At 37.9% G+C, this 16,693-nt stretch overlaps 1 protein-coding gene across 1 annotated transcript in view; it reads right to left on the bottom strand.

The window, feature by feature from the left end:
• Positions 1–1,387: 1,387 nt before the first annotated feature.
• SECISBP2L (SECIS binding protein 2 like) overlaps positions 1,388–16,693 on the bottom strand; it is a 29,576-nt gene continuing 14,270 nt past the window's right edge. The window contains exons 8-18 of the mRNA XM_027644697.1: positions 15,267–15,398; positions 14,650–14,733; positions 13,682–13,849; positions 13,390–13,531; positions 11,559–11,728; positions 10,328–10,460; positions 9,254–9,416; positions 8,322–8,542; positions 7,526–7,680; positions 6,871–7,090; positions 1,388–5,890 (exon numbers count right to left, since the gene is read on the bottom strand). Coding sequence (XP_027500498.1) covers positions 5,217–5,890; positions 6,871–7,090; positions 7,526–7,680; positions 8,322–8,542; positions 9,254–9,416; positions 10,328–10,460; positions 11,559–11,728; positions 13,390–13,531; positions 13,682–13,849; positions 14,650–14,733; positions 15,267–15,398 — 2,262 coding nt within the window. The 3' untranslated portion in view covers positions 1,388–5,216. The remainder of the gene's footprint in view (positions 5,891–6,870; positions 7,091–7,525; positions 7,681–8,321; positions 8,543–9,253; positions 9,417–10,327; positions 10,461–11,558; positions 11,729–13,389; positions 13,532–13,681; positions 13,850–14,649; positions 14,734–15,266; positions 15,399–16,693) is intronic.

Below are 16,693 nucleotides of genomic sequence, written 5' to 3'. Positions count from 1 at the left end.
TACCTCCCTACCTTAGGTTTCCCTGTACCTGCTAACTCAGAAAAGACCCCAAAAGCTGAACAGTCTTTAACTGCATCATCTCCTTAGGGGGTTGTTGTTTTTGTCCAACAGTGCTTTAAAGAAACCCACAATAGCAAACAACAACAACAACAATCTATTTTTAAAAAAAAGCCCTAGCTTTTACACACAGTGATCCTAAAAAAATCCAAAAAGTAACTGTTGTTGCAGAATGCAGTTTGACTGACTGTGGTCTTTCTGCACATTACAGACACACATTGATAAGCTTCCAGCCATATCCCTGTAATCCCATAGTGGGAGAGCCCAGGCTGCTCTCAGAGCACAGGCAGTGGTTGTGCTTCCTGCAGGAACTTTGTTTTTTTTTCTTCTGCCACTTCTTCTGTGTGTGCAGGAGCACAAAACATTTAAAACCTTCTCAATAGAGGCAAAGAACTTTGCTCAAAGTTAAAGTTTTTTAAATAGTAAAGAAATGAAGAGGGAGAAAGAAAATTCAGTTTGCAAGGCTTTGGGGTAACTAATTTTGTCATTTCCATAGCACAAGTCACACTGTGCCACTCACTTTTCTGTGCTTTCCAAAAATTGTATCAGGTTGAGAAGACAGATGCAGGACCCAGATGTGAGGAGTAATTCTCACAGTAAGTCACAGCACTTAAAAAGTGAGGTTAATAACAGAAGCACTTTCACCAGGAGACAACTGCAATAACAGAACTGAAACATGAAGTTAAGGCACATAAATAGAAAATTCAGAATTACAGGATGAAGCTGTATCCCCCCCTTCTGAGTTGCTACAAATATTTTCACACGTGGGAGTTGCAAAACCATTTAATGACACTGTTACCAGAGCCACGGAAATGTGAGCAGTTACTAGAGAATAGGGGACAACATGCTGAGAACTTGGTGTTATTTTCCAGGGGTGACTTCATGCATCATTCCATCAATAAGGGCAGGTCACCAGAAATTCTCATCCAGTAGGAGCATGTGAGAAACCCCAGCTCTTGGAGGTACCTGTGCTTATTCTTGCTCATTTCCTCTTAAGTAAAATGTTATTTCCAAGTCAATATTCTGGACCTGGTTCACTCCCACGGTCTCTGAAGAAGTTTTTCTATATATTTTTCTGGTCATCACTGAGATAGTGTGTGACAACAGGGACATGGGATTCCTGTGAAAAATCCTCTGCTAATCCTGCTTTTTGCTTCAGCCCCTCTTCCAGTGCCCATTCCCTGTCAGTGACTGGAGGTGCCACAGCCAGAGGTGGAGCCACCACACGGCTCCTCCACCCTGTGGCCACAGACAGAGTGACACGGACCCTTCCCAGCACCTGCCGTGCCAGGGCAGCGCTTCCAAACAAACATGACAGCAAATAAAGCCATAAATTTCTACAATCATTTTTATTAGTTATGGAAGGATCCCCCACTAGTATTTACATAGTGCAAAAAAGCTGTTATTACTCCAAAAAGTATGGTAGACAGAACAGTTATCCTTCATACAGCAAAAGAGAAATGGAACAAAACCCTTCATATTGTATTTTATAATGATTTTTCTACTGCTTTAACCTAAATATTACTATAAATTTTAAGACATTAAGATTAAACAGCTTTTCTTATTACAATCTATTTAAAAAGTAAATTATATGAACTATTATGAACATTTAGAAGGTGGGCTGTGCCAACTGGGTTTCTACTTTCAGCATTACCATTCACTGGCAAGGAAGTTTTGGGTCAGACATTCTGTGTGTGGCAGGGGGAGTAGAAACCCCCCAGTCCTGGTTTCTATGGCTTGCTTTTGTTCTGTTAAATTGCCATGTCTAATTTTTAAATGGCTGACATTGAAATCAACTCAATAGATGGTTTCATTAGTTGGCACAACTTCACAGGAAATACTTAATGACAGTTTCAGCAAACAGCAGCTTCTCAAACAATAATACTTTTTTTTACATACATATTTAAAGTAACATTATTAAAATTTAACTTTGTGTTAAAGAACTTGACAGAACCACATTGTGTAAGCTCCCACCCACCCAAATGAGCATAAAGACACCTCCTATCTTTACCAGAAGAACACTAACAAGTGCATTACTGAACATTTTCTATAATGAGTTTTTAAAACACAGGTCAATACCCTCTGTCACTGTTTAGTTCCAATCCTACAACAACCTGCACACAACTTAAGCAGATAAACAGGCCACAGTTCAAGCCAGTGGCACTAACACTCTGAAGCATGTGTTAGAAGGATCAAGGCCTTAACCTTACTAAGACACTGCTACTTGGTCCAACTAAGGACAGAAGTTCTTTAGAATTTTTCCCTTTTACATATTTGAAATTCACGTTTTATTATTGACAGAGATACTTAAGAATATTTATATAAATAGGTTGTATACATAGCCACCTCTATCAGTTTTAAAGATTTCTACCCCTACCACAGATACATTTTTTTATTTTACCAGATAAAGTGGTGAAATCTATAAACAATGCCTTAAGAAAATTAGATTTGTTTCCCGAATAATCATTTTCACAACAAAAATATCTATACACCTATAACTACAGAAACATCTTTTCATGGGGACAGTAACAACCTGTATAAACTGCACACTTTTATACTGAAATAGAAGTTCAGCTACTTTTTAAAAAAAATCTTGGTATTGTAAAACATTTGTATGCTTTCTTTTTAAATTCTGTTGATAATAGAATCAAAATTACCACAGTGAGATACTCTCCTCAAGTGCTTCAAGTAGCAAGGAACTTCCCTAATTTCAGATGCAAATGGATCACTCCCAAAGGAATTGCAATTTCATTCTCACAGTTATTGCTCATTCCCAGCTTATCAAAAAGGAAGCACTAAACCCAGTTTCCTTTACTTAGTTTCAGTTTGCTCCCCTCAGGGTGATCAGCCACATTTTAAAAAGAGACTAGTTCCTTATTTGCTGGCAAATTGAGAGATATTATAAGTGCTGTATCGCCTTCAAGAACTCTATTAAACCTGTAGCAAAATTGCAGTTAAATAGTGGGCTCAATATTACAAGACTTCTTTGATATAAATGTCAGAAAATTTTAAAATGACAGTCCAAGTTCAGAAAAGACATATAAAAAGATGCGCCTTTGATGTTAATACTTCAAGATCAAAAGTTATTTGAATCACTGGCACTGAAAAAGCAAAAGGAGAAACTACAGACACCTTTGTTTTTTGATGTTGTGGCAAAGTTTTGCCCTCAGTGTATGCACTGATCTCACCTGTGCCGAGCTGTGCTTACACATCCAAGGGCGAGTTTTGCTTGTCAGCAGTTCAAACACCTGTCATGTCCTAAAGCAAAAACTCTCAAAACTTACAGGCAGTAGAAGTCTGTCATACAGACAAGTAAAAGGTTTAACATTCAAGAGGCATCATTCCTTAGTCTTTGTTTTCCTATGAAACACCTGTTTAACATCTAGGAAGATTACATTTAGGAACTAAGAACGTTGACAGAACAGCCAGTTGTCCTAGCAGCTCTACACTGCTTATCTACATAGCATCTGCTATGCCTACAGCTATCAAAGCATTATTTACATAATACACAGTTTCTATTATTCTCATCCAAAAACCCAGGGCTGGATGACTTCTAAACCTGGAATCTTATTTTCCCAGTGCAACTTAAAATGCCAGCATAACTAGTGCTATGAATGTTGGTCCCATGTTCCTAAGTGAGGCCTAAACACCTAACTCAGATATCCATTTCCTGTGGTTTTCAGCCTACCCAGAGGCCTTTCATGCATTTTGATACAAGTGACAAAGAAAAATGAAGTGGAATTACAAGAAACGTGTTTGCTAAGACAGTGTTGTTTGTGTGAGTAACTCTCTGGCTGCTCTTGCAGTGAAGCTCCTGCTGCTGGCAGTTTCAGCACATCCCTTGCCAATACCAGACAAAGATGGAAAACAGACTCCTGATATGCAAGGTTTAGACACACTCCATCCTCAATCTGAAACGAATTCATCAGTTAATGCATCTCCCTTCAGTATTAGGAACAAAACACAGAACAATTCTCTAGCAACAGGTATGTTTCAGAGAGGGCATATTTTTGTCTCTTACCTCTAAACCACTGAAATACCTCCCCATACTACAGGGCACTTCCTCCTTTCCTAGAATAACTACTTCCTTTTCTGCTCCAGAGGTCAACTCCTAAAGCTGCTACAACAGCAAGAACAGACAAAGAGGCCACACTTTTAGCAAGAATTGTTAAGATACATCCTGGCCAGGGTCATGGCATCCAGGTGAACCATAGATACCCCGAGCCACCACATCATTCACACTTGCAGTTAAAAGGATTATTCTTGCTTTTTGCAATGTTATGCAGAATACAATATGCAAAACAGCATTCCTGAGGTAAGTGACAGGAGAGAGAAAGGAAGTCATCAGTTTACTAAAAGCCCTGGATAGGGATTATGGTTAATGAGTCACTTCGTGTGGTTTGGCAGACAGCAACTGCTGAGAGAATGGGGAATTGTTGTTTTCTTTCCTGTTTTTTTTTAATGCAGTATTTCCACCTTGTAAAAAAACTGCATAACATTAATTACATCCCTCTGGTTTAAAGTTTTTTTCTGGAATCAAAGTTGTTATAGCTTATTGTAGCTATCACAGCCATCAGCATCTTTTTAACGATGCATTCACCAAGATCAACTAAAAAGCTGCATCTATCTTAGCAGAAGAATCACACACAATTTCTCTAGTATTTAATTCTCATTAGGACTGCAAATGGCTTTTTCTAGCTTTTCTTGAAAGAGAAGCTGAATTTTATTTCTAGATAGGACCAGAAACTCATAGCCAAATACACTGACAGGCCTGGCATTAACACCACACCACCAATGTGACTCGTTGGTAATTTGTCAGTGTTAATGTACCTTATCTGTTTGAAAACAAGCTAAATGAAGAATTTTGCTTAAAGCTGGTCAGTTACAAGATGTTTTCTTTTAAAAAAGATCAAATGAATACTTACAAATTTTCCACACAGCTTCTAATCTGGGAAATTGATACTGATTAAGAGCTAAGCTAGTTTTTAAATCAAACAAGTAACAGACAGCTACAAAAATATTGTTGTGAATTAAATACACGTATTAAATGTTTTAACAGTGCAAAATGTTGAGATGAAGCATATGAAATAATGGCTGCAACCTTTACAACGGTTAGTTTTAATGTAACTTCTAAAAAGTTCCTGAGTTCCTGCTTATTTTTATGGCATGTAGATGGAATCTGTGTGTTCTTTGTTCAAAGAACTGCAGATGGTGGGTTTATGTTGAGTGTTACTTGCGTGCTTATCATTTGTCCATTCCTCCCCATCAGTGCCAGGATCAGCCTGCTCAGAAGTCTCTACTTCTTCCTCTTCACTTTGTTCTCCATTGTCTTCTTCAGCACCACTCAGGGTCTTCCCGAGCTGAAGCGTCTCCATAGTTCTCTGGGTCTCTGAAACCCAAGATTCAATTCTGCTGTTGAGCTGAACCTCTACAGAAATTGGTTCATGGGCATAATCCTCATCATCCTCATCTTCTTCCTCCTCCTCCTCTTCCAGCATTCCTGGTACGAGAGTACTGGTGGTACTAGTCATGGAGGAATTCAAGAGATCCCGGCAGCTGCCATCCAGTGATCCTGTTTCTGTGCTCTGCTGTGAGGCCCATTCCAGATTGTCATCTGGTTTCACCTCATCTTTGTCACCTGGGGTGGATTTTCCATGATTTGTTGCTGAGGTAGTGCCAGTTGTAGCCAGAGGTGGTTGTTTATTAAGAGTGGCTTTTTCCACTGGACCATTACCAGCTTTTTCTGGTGCTGCAGTCTTGCATGAGGATTCTCTCTCATTTTCAGAGGTCTCTAACCCATCAGATGTTTCCACCATATTTCTCCAGTTTGTTTCTAAAAGTTTCAAAAGAAGTTTAAGTACGAAACATTAATTCCTTGTATATAAAAGTATTTCTCCTGAGCATTCCATTGTTTAAAATACCAATGGGAGCTAATAATTTTAGTATTATTCTACGCTTGCTGGAAAAATTTCTATCAGAAAAAAGAGAAAGAAGGTAAGAGAAGAGACTACAGAAAGAGTGGTGAATAACTTTGGATTTCTACAGTACCCTAAACCAAACATTAAAAGGTGAAAATTTGTGCCACTCAGTTTCCTGTGTAAACTGTGGCAACTCCAGTGTAACAGTGAGTGTAGTCAAAGAGGTTACTCTCAAGTACAAATTAAAAGCAGAAAATTGCCACCATATTAAGTCATCCATTTAAGGATTACTTACAAATGTTCAACACCTGAAATGAATTTAAGATGCCATAAAAGAATTCACTAAGATAGTAGTCTCTTTAATTTACCCTCAGACTAATAAAGAGTAGTCTTTTGACTTCAAACAAGTATTCTTCCTTTTATTTTCCCTGTCACCTGGGCTTAAGCAGCCAATTAATGAACATGCCTTTTGCTCACACTAGAAACATTCACCACCATCTCAAGTTTAAAAATTTAAGCTACATGTCCTGTCTTCAGAGACCTCAGAAATGTAGTTCCTACTCTGTCCTTTTCTTCCTCAATCATATAATCTTATCTGTGTTTGGTACCAGTTTTATAACTGTTCAATAAAACTGGAGAAGCCACTTCCACTGATGTGAGTTAGATGGCTACAACACTTCTGAGGATTAGAAATTAAAATTATTTTCTGTATAGTTCAGAGAAAAAAAAATTACTTATGAAGCTAACTGAAGACTAACCAATTTTCTCTCATCCCTGAAAATTGTATAATACTGTAAATTAGTAGGAAATATTGCATTTTTAGCTACATTTCACAATAAACAGCATTTGGAAAACTCCACCTTCTAGTTACAAAAGTAAGTTTTAACATACTTACCATACTCTTTCTCATTCACCTCAGATATGGGTTCAGAAATAACACTGCAGAATGAGATAGCACTTGCTGCAGAGGGGTTCCGAGAATGACCCATGTGATGTGGTGCCTTCTTAACATTCTTCAGGGCTTCTTCTGCCTGTTCCTGTTCCATTGCAGCCACCATGTCTCTGTAGGCTTTCCTGGCCTCTTCAGTCAGGGATACCAGCTTATTAAACAGGTCCTAAGAACAAAGGCAGTTCACTTTAAATTACTCTTTTTAGTCAAAGGTATACCAGATATATAGTGAGCCTCAAGACTATTAACACCAAATACCTGAACTTCAACTAAAAGTTAGTTTTCCTCTGTATTAAATAATAAAACCACCACTCCACATTCACTCAACTTTGAGGAGATGGACATACTTTAAAATGACAAGAAAAACAGTATCTTATGCCTTCCAGAGAACTTCAGACAACATTTAAGTCTATTTGAAAGCTACAGAGATGTTGTGACCAAAAGCACAGTCTTTCAGTACTGTAAAAACTGAATTTCAAAGAAAAACATACCCTAATGAGGTCGGGGCTATTATCAATATTTTATTTAGGTGTGCTCTAGTTCTTTACTACAAGGAACATAATTATTTACTCCAGACATTTATGTGATTGGAGTTACTCACCTCAGCACCTGAGTAGTTGAAGATGCCCACAACACTGACAGGGACCAGCTTGTTCACACAACGGCCAAGGGCTTTGCGGCCGAGAGCAAAGACAAACGGAATCTCTTGTTCCCGGGCCATGGCTATTACATTATACAAAGCCTCATCCAGTCCACCTTGAAGAAACCAATTTTAAACAGATACCTAGTCAGTTAAAGTCATCCTATGGTGTGACAACTCTCTAACCCACTTTAACTGTAACTAGTCAGTAAAACTTCAATGCACACATCAGCAGCTCCTGTGCCCCAGAGGATAACACACGGTACCTTTCCAGTAATAGTGAGTGAGTACAGACAAAGGTGATAGTCTGTATTCTCTACTAGTCTTGCACACAAATTAGACCAGAATTTCACTGGTCTTTTCTTGAGCAGAGCATTGCTATTCTCCCATCTCAGGAAGCCTCTGTTCACATTTCTGGTTGTGGCAAGATGTGTTGGTTGGCTCACTAACCAATTCACATTCCTCTTCAGCATCCAGAGCTCGGCACTCCAGGTGTGTCCAAGACTGAATGAAGTGACACACACAGTGGACTTCAATTCTATAGCATCTATTTTTCTTAAAAGTTTTTCACCCCTCATGAGTTTTTTCCAGAACAGAGTAGAAAAGAATGAATGTGGAATGGCAATTACACAATTCGAGTCTGGAGGTGTTACATCACACATAGTAACAAATGTGTCTAATCTTGCTAATTAACACTCCTAATCAGCACAGGCAAACTGCAAACAGCTGAAGTGCACCACTTGTTTATCATTTATACCTTTTGACTGAATTTTTTCGCAGTTGGGAGATATGATGACACACTTGATCTTGTTTAGTTTCATGTGCTTAGTAACCTCACGCAACCCCATAACAAGTCTTCTCCGTGCTTTAGCTCTCATGGGATCCTTCTGGTAAATCCGTTCCTGGAAGCTGACGAGCTCTTGCAGTAAGAGAGTCACACACTCATCTATTTCTTTACTTAAAACTTGGTTACAGTATCTGTCAATGCCAAAAACATTCACAAATGTCAGCACAGCTAATTCACAAATATTAGCACGACACATAACCAACACTGTTTCAAACCTTTTTTCAAATAAAATAACTTTACTTCCTCAGAACAGTTATTAAAATTTTCTTAAAGTCATTAAAAGGATTTAGAAATCAAGCTGCAAACTGTAAGTTAAAAATACATCCTGAAAACATTTGTTTTCGTAGTAAACATCCCTTACCTCAAGAAGCCAATCTAAAATAATATAAAAAATACAAACATGTACTCCAGTAACTGCCACAAGCCACTATTCTCTTCCTTAATTTAGTACTTTATAAGGATATTAAAAATAAAGCTGTAATATATTAAGAGTGACTATTACAGTATTTTCAGCATTCCTAAGTATTCCTTCCTTTCCCATCCAAAGTAGTCTTCCTTTAAAAAAATATTTTTTAGTGAATACTCCCACCTTGCTTATTTGCTGTGGCAACCAAAGGAGGTCTAAAGTGAGTGTATGTACATATATATACACATTTGTATACAAACATACACAAGCAATCTGTTTAGAGGGAAAAAAAAAAGAAAATGCTTGCAGAACCTTCTATTTCTAAAAGGGAAGCTTATGTTCATTAAGCTCTTAAGTCTACTAAGTCTATCCACGCTTAAACAAGGGTGACTCAAGTGTAAGCCCTGAATTTATATTAATAATGCAAAACTCTTACTCTCTGAATCTCTTGCTGTGAATCTTGGTTATTGCAGAGGATGCCATTGGACTGCCTATTCCAGAACTAGCAGGTGACCCCTGGGACACTGGGGTCATGCAGTATGGAGAATTCTGACTTGCTGGAGACAGGGAAGTATCACTGGGCATACTCAGTCCAGTTTCTGAAAGGCAATTTTGAAACATTATAAAGTATGAATGCATTTTTTTATGTAAAAGGAATAGAATCACACTTCTTGTGTATCACTTTTTCTTTATCCAAATTACATTTTGAAAACTCAGCCTTCTTCCCCAGAGGGGTAGCTGAGAGGGGGGAAAATAAGCACACACCCACCACTCAGTATGGATTGGGTAAATAAGCAATATTTGAATATTCATTAAAAAAGTCCTCAAGCTTAGTTAATTCTTTACTAATACTCAACTAACTTCTCTTATAATATTTAGAATATTCCCACTTAAGTCAGGTGAAGTCAGGCAGGTCACTCAGAAGAAAAGTTATGAAGCAGTATGTCTGGAATCCTGACAGTCACCTCCTTCCCCTACCCCCACTGCCCCAAATGTGTTTAAAAGACATGGGAAATTCTTTGGAGTTTCTCAGTTGCTCAGAGCTGCTGCTGCAAATTGACAGTCCAGACATCACACCTGACTGACAACCTGTTCAACAAACTGGAAAACCTTATTTACAGTTTGCAACTTTTAGATCTGGAAGACTTTCAGTATGCTCATCACTGAAAAGCATTGTGATAACATGGCATGGCTGCCAACAGGTCACATTTTGCTCACTTATCAAAAATGCTATAAACTGACATGTGTTTGGAACATCCACCTGGGAAGTTAATTAAAAGGCTGTATGGAGATTATGTACTGAGAACTCATAGTGTACTAAGCCTTCCACAACTGAGAGACAGACAAGGCCGTTTAGAAGACTGTTAATATTTCATAAAGTTAAAAAAGGTTATAAAAGATAATGTTGATAAATTGTGTGCCATAAAAGGAGAAAGATAAAATAGGAAAATAAGCAGATTAGTACAACTGGAGGGGAGCAATGGGAGTCTAGAGATATAAAGAGACCAACCTTCTTGAGAGGCCAGCTCCTGGGACTGATCAGCAGTCAGGTTTATATGAGCCTCTTTCTGTTCATCAGAACCCAAAAGGCTGTGGTCAGCTGACAAGCGGCCCTTCTTCTCTTCCCTCTCTTTCAAAATGATCTAGGAACAAAACCAACAGTCATCAGCATCTGAAAATTATAGAGATACCTATAAAGAAAAATGTCCATTTGACTGAACATGACACAAACTTAAGTGAGTTGTTTTGAACCTTCTTAGTCATGCCAGGACAGAAACCCCTGAAATCATTTCAGTTTCATCTTGGATTACAAAGAGTATTTCATTCCAGCATTTTACAGATGGTACAGTTAATACTCACACACTTCTACATAAATAATACTTGAGCTGTTGAAACTGCTGTCACAGCTTCTTTCTGATACGTAATACTCACTTATTAACAATTCCTCATCCCCATGCCTGTGAAAAAGATATCCTATGCAACCATACTAGTCATCTTTGTGAAGATTCTCTCAAGGAGAATCCTTTCTACAAAAGAAAGTGCAGTGCAAAGGTAAGTAGTCATGGATATACTGGTATTACTATGATGTTTAATAGCAACAAAGGCATTGAGCACAAAGAGTTTAGAAAACTTTTCTGAACAGGGAGGTGTGAATTCCTCTAACTCAGATCACGGGCAAGTCAGAAAAAGGCTTTCACACTTGCATTTTTAGGACTCCCTTTTTTGCATTTTACCTTCTGATTTCCATACATACTCTATTCCTTTTGTACATATCTACTTCATGAGTGCATGTATCTAGATATATGCAAGCAGTTATTTCTAAGTTTACTCAATTAAAAATTGTGGGTTTCCTTCAAGTCCTATAGTCACCTCTATAAAAAGGAGTAGGAAAAATTAAGGTTAGCATACTACATTGCACTACAGACTAGGTATCAGCAACATGAAAAAAACAATGTTTTCCCATGTAAACTAATGCTTATAGTTAAAAAAAACAAAACCAAAACCCTTGCAATCTGTATTGAGATGGATTTGTATCACCTTCAACTAATTATGGAGGTATAAAAGTTATGTTACATGCCTAGATCCAAAGGACAGGACATCAGTTTATCAGGAACTAGAGGCAGAAGCTCAGAACTCCCTTGCCCTACACTCATGGGAACCAATCCTCAGCTAAGAAAACATCAGTTTTTATTTTTAAGGCATGAGTGTGGGTCAAAACACTCCAAGGCTGACACATTTACCTTTTTAAGTGCTGTAGGGCGTTTCAGTTTTGCAATCTCTCTCTCTTTTCCTCTTTTCACTTTTGGGGCAGTCGAATCCAAAGGATTAAGGCAACCCATAGATGGCTGTCCCTTTGTTAAGGACTTTCTGTTGGCAGTTTCTTTGGTATGAAAGGGAGCAGCACTGCCAACTAAATACAAGATAGATATTAGTTTCACCAAAAGACATGTCAGCTTTATTTCAACACTGTTTTCAGAATTTCCACTGATGAATTCTCTAAGTACATTTTCCTTCCTTGGAAAAAAAGCAGTTCATAATGACAGGAAAATGACATCATCAGATATTGTTGCCTCCAGATGGTTTTAAGATTTCTTCAACTTAGTCTCGTGTTTTAGGAAGCTATGGATTCCAGGAATTATTTTAATAAATGGTAAGGGATCTCTCTCAAGTGACTACATGTAGCTTTATTAGTTAGATGATTATGATAAGATAAATTACAAATATTTATCCAAACATTGATTTTTAGTTGTTAAAGACTTGAATAGTTGACACGACAAAACAGATGAGGGAGTGCAGCATGTAGTTAAGTGTATCTTCTGCCAGAAAGAGAATAAAAGAAATGCTGTCTCCAACGGAAATGGCAACAGTTCTTTGCTGAGCTTTGTTTGATATAACCTTGCCAACTTGAATGAATGTTTGAACACTGCTGAAACTCAAGCAGGTAAATGAAGCAACACACCAGAAGGAAAATGGTAACTATGTGCATAACGATGGACTCCAGGCTACATACAAGTGCTCAGGAATGAGACTGGTGGGTTATAACAGATAACTACAAAAATGTCAATTCTGTATTTGTCAGCAAGCATTAAAAAAGCTGATTTAATGTTTTATTGATAAAGAAATAGCAAGAACCACACATGATTAAGGCATTGCATATACTCGTGATGGAACTGTAATTTAATATTCTGTGTATGTCTGATCTTCCTTATTTTTAAAAGGATAAAGCAGAACTACACAAAAGCACAGAGAAAGCCATCAGTTCTCAGAAAAGATGCTTCCACAATTAAATTAAATAGACCAGGACTCTTCAGACTAGAACAGAGATGACAAACATCTAAGAATCACAGAGGAGGAAAACAGGGAGTAACTGCTCAGTCTTTGTAATACAAAGGCTAGAAAAGCTAACAAAATTATGGGTTGGGGTACTAAAAACACCAACACCGACCCCCACACAAAAAAAAAACCAGAGCAGAAAGAAGAGTTTCTCCACATGGGATGCAGTAAGGTTAGAATTGGCTGCCATTGGATATTATGGATGGCAGAAGCATGTGATAGGAACAATGGACAGTTTCAGAAAGAAATTTGGTTTGAGAAAGCCTTGGGTCAGGAGGCCCAGAACTGCAATCAGCAGAGATGGGAAGAATATCCTAGAGAGATATCCCTACGTATCATAATCACAGGTATCCTCCCTAAGCTGCTTTCAAAGAGTACTTTAATACCTTATCTTTAGTAGACATTTAGTTTGACCTAAACCAGTTCTTTTCATATATTTATTTCAGCACTGAATTACTCTCAAGGCATGAATCCTGAGTTTTGAAGAGCAGGTCTTTTAAGAGACATTTGGCCTATGTTCTATGTGGCCTTTCACCATTGCATACTGCAGCTCAGAGGAAGATAGCACAGGTGAATTTACTGAGAAGTGCATCAAACCCCCACACACTTTCCAGGTTTTTATCACGCTTATATTCAAAAACTAAAACTTGACAGAAAAAAACCCCAACATTTAAGGTGGCCAGATCAATCAAATTCATATTGACAAAAACATGCAACTGTCAAGCAGATCAGAGATACCCGTGTATGAGAGGGGCCTGGTGTTGGTGATCTGACGAGCTTTCATTGCTTGCTGCTGCTTTTCAAGAGCTGCCAACATGTCACCCAAATCCAACTGAACAGGGGTCTTACTCTTCTTTCCAGCTGCTTTTGATAAAGCCTCCTATAACAGGAACATTATATGCCAATAAATACAAAGAAATAACGCCTGCAACATGCTTTACAAAGGATCATTGCTATTGGGGAAGAAAAGGAGCAATAGGTGACTGATACTCCTCCTTCCCAACTACAGGGGGGTCAGGGTCCTACACACCTGAAGTTTTTTCTGTTCCATGCTTATCTCTGAATACTCTTGAGCTGTTGCAAGTGCTGCTGCCAAGGCTTTCTTCTTCTGGCTTTTTGCACGCTTTGGTACAGAGGTTGTAATGGGAATTGGAGTTTGGACTATATTGATTGGAGAATTCTCTGGTAAGTCATCCAACTAGAATTTTAAACACAATGCAGACAAACCACAGTTAAAGGCCTTTCTCTCAAGACCATAGGATATGTGGCATTCCAGAAAACAAATCATCCAATGCTTTCATTACCAGTATGACATCCTAGATGACACAGTAAGTTAATGAAATAGAAATAAGTTTCTAGTTTTATTTTTGTATTGGAAAACTATTATACTTAGCTCCAATTACAGCTTCAGAAAGTTTTCCACTCTGATTGCTAAATAAAGAATTCCTCCTCCCCTCCCCAAGCTTTCACATAGGACTTGACTTTCCTGGAAAGCAGCCAAACAGATTAAGCAGTCTATATGCACACTTCTGTAACCAAATATTTAGGTAGATCACATACTAAAAAAGTATCTTCCCAACAACTGCTTCCCCAGCCTTAAAGCAGATGTAGTTTATTTTGAAATAGAAATAAACTACACAATCTGTAGTTATTTTGAAAAACTGACACCAAATTACTACATATTTGCAGATTTAAAATTTTAAGAGAAGTCTACATCAAAGCATCAGAATGTAGCAGTCCCTTCCAATCTTGGGATAGTCTGTGATCCAAGTCTGATCTCAGACAAAAATCCAGCAGTTCTTTTTTTAAGACATTTTCCCTGCACCACTTATTTTAACTGGTATATATTTAGCATTCAAGGCTGGTAATGTAAATACCCCAAAATCATCACAATTACTGCATTCTAAGTGTTGTAGCAGATTTATAAAAAAAAAAAACCCTAACACAAATTACATAGTCTCAAAACAAAATGCTTTGCAAAACAAAATAATTGCTTACTACTTTGGGTGAAATCTTTTGCTGGATGTTACTACTTTTGCTGCTGCCATTGTCACTATTTAGCTCTGGAAATTCATCTTCATCCTGAACAATAAAGAAATCAAGAATAAAAAAAATGGAATCAAAAGTCACCTGAGAAGCATCAACTGAAACTGTTTAAAGTAGAAAAACAAACTGAATCCCAAAGTCCCACATAAGCTAGAAGGGCTTATAAGTGACACAAGTAGAAAATGATGCAACATTAACAAAGCATTTCTGTATCCAAATAACATTTTTCAAAGAAAGAGCAATTAGTAAGTTTTTAACATGAAAAAAATCCAATTACAATTAGGGGGGATAAACCAAAGAACACTAATTTTCGTTCACAAGTGAACAGAAAAAGTTACTTGAAAGCTGCTTATCTAATTTGTCCATCAAAGATACTTCTAAATTCTTACACTTCCCACAACACCCGAACACAATTCTGTCTGTACATGATGAAAGGATCATCTAAAATTAGTGCTCTATGCTGTGGACCTCCTGGAGCCAGATGTTTTGCAGATTCCCCTTGAAAATATCAATTATTCTGCACACAACTGGCACCACTACAACACAGAAACAGCTCTCCTAAACAGTACCTCGAAGTACAGAGGCTCAGGACTCTGCTCTGCTCTGCCTGACTGGCTTGTAGCAAGAGGCTTTTCGTGTCGTTTCTGCAAACTCTGCCTCCTTTCTGAAGATGTGCTGTGGTCTCTGCATCTGAATCCAGACTGAAAGTAAAAAACAAGATCAGCATTTTGCAATTTCCATTTTTCAAGATGTGTGTGCACACACAAAAAGCTCTCATGAAAGCTTTCTCATGTCTGCCAGTCACCAACTAGGTACAGTTTTTAAGCAATTGTATTTGCTAGGCTGTGCTTTGGTGTTTTGAATTTTTTTTGTGGAGGTTTTCTGATGGTTTGCTTTTTTTTTTTGCAAACCTGCACAAACATTCTACAGATAGTATCAGGTTATTCCTCCCCCTCAAGCCAAAACCAGTATCTCTATTTTCATCTCTAAATGTTTAACTTAAAAAAAAAAAAAGGTTCCTTTTGGCTCAACAGAAACCCCTGAATTGCTGGTGACTGTTTAACAGAAATGCATCCTGAGGAACTGTCTGTAACCACGATCACTCAGAAGAACTGTCTCCCACTACATAATTATTCTGCATACAGTTATTGCCTTTTCAACATGTTTTCTATGACAATGCACAGGCTCACAATTCTCCCAGGACCAGACACATCAGTATAGTGCTATAAACATTCCTCTGTTCATTATGGGACAGGTTGGTGGAAACCCACATGCAAGACTGGTTGGCTGAAACCAATGCATGACTTGAATTTCACATTTAAACTTATGTATTTTGCAAGAAAATTTCCCAAAGACCTGGTAACAATTTAGTCTCAAAGGAAAATATTTTCTAGGACAATTCTGCCTTGAGGTACAGTGAATTTGGCTGGGGTAGCCTCATTTAAAACTCATTTAAAACAAAGCTTAAATGCCAGCTTTGTTTTTAAGTATCTAAAATAACTGCCAGATTTAGCATCTAAACTGTGACTGGATAAAAGGTCTGGCTCTTCCTACTCTCCCAATGCCACCAACTAACCATAGTGGCTTCTAAAGCCTCTGATTTGACTATAGGTTATAAAAAGATTGAGCACTGCTACACTGTCAGGTAAGAGCATCCACAAGCTTCTTGGTATAATAAACCCATAGACACAAAATGGGAAGATTCAAGAAAATTTAACAGTTTCCTCTAAAAACGTAAACAGGGCAAGTTATGTCTGCACATACAGGCACATCTGTGATGAAGCTCCCACTTCAAGCTTGGCAGTTCGTGTCTGCAATATCTGAATTCCAGCAGAAACTATGTTTAAACAAAGGCAGATGTTTCAGCCTTCTCTGTCCCCCTCTGGACCACCTGCCCCAATAAAATCTATCAAAATTAGGAGGGCCATCTTCTCCTTACATACTAATTACAGAAATCCTGTCCCACTTGAAGGAAGTTTCACAGAATAAAATAATT

This window comes from Corapipo altera, unplaced genomic scaffold (assembly GCF_003945725.1).
Source record: "Corapipo altera isolate COAL_440 unplaced genomic scaffold, ASM394572v1 50, whole genome shotgun sequence".
Classification (NCBI taxonomy): domain Eukaryota; kingdom Metazoa; phylum Chordata; class Aves; order Passeriformes; family Pipridae; genus Corapipo; species Corapipo altera.
Note: the sequence above shows the minus strand (reverse complement) of the source record. Positions and strands in the feature narration are given on the sequence as shown.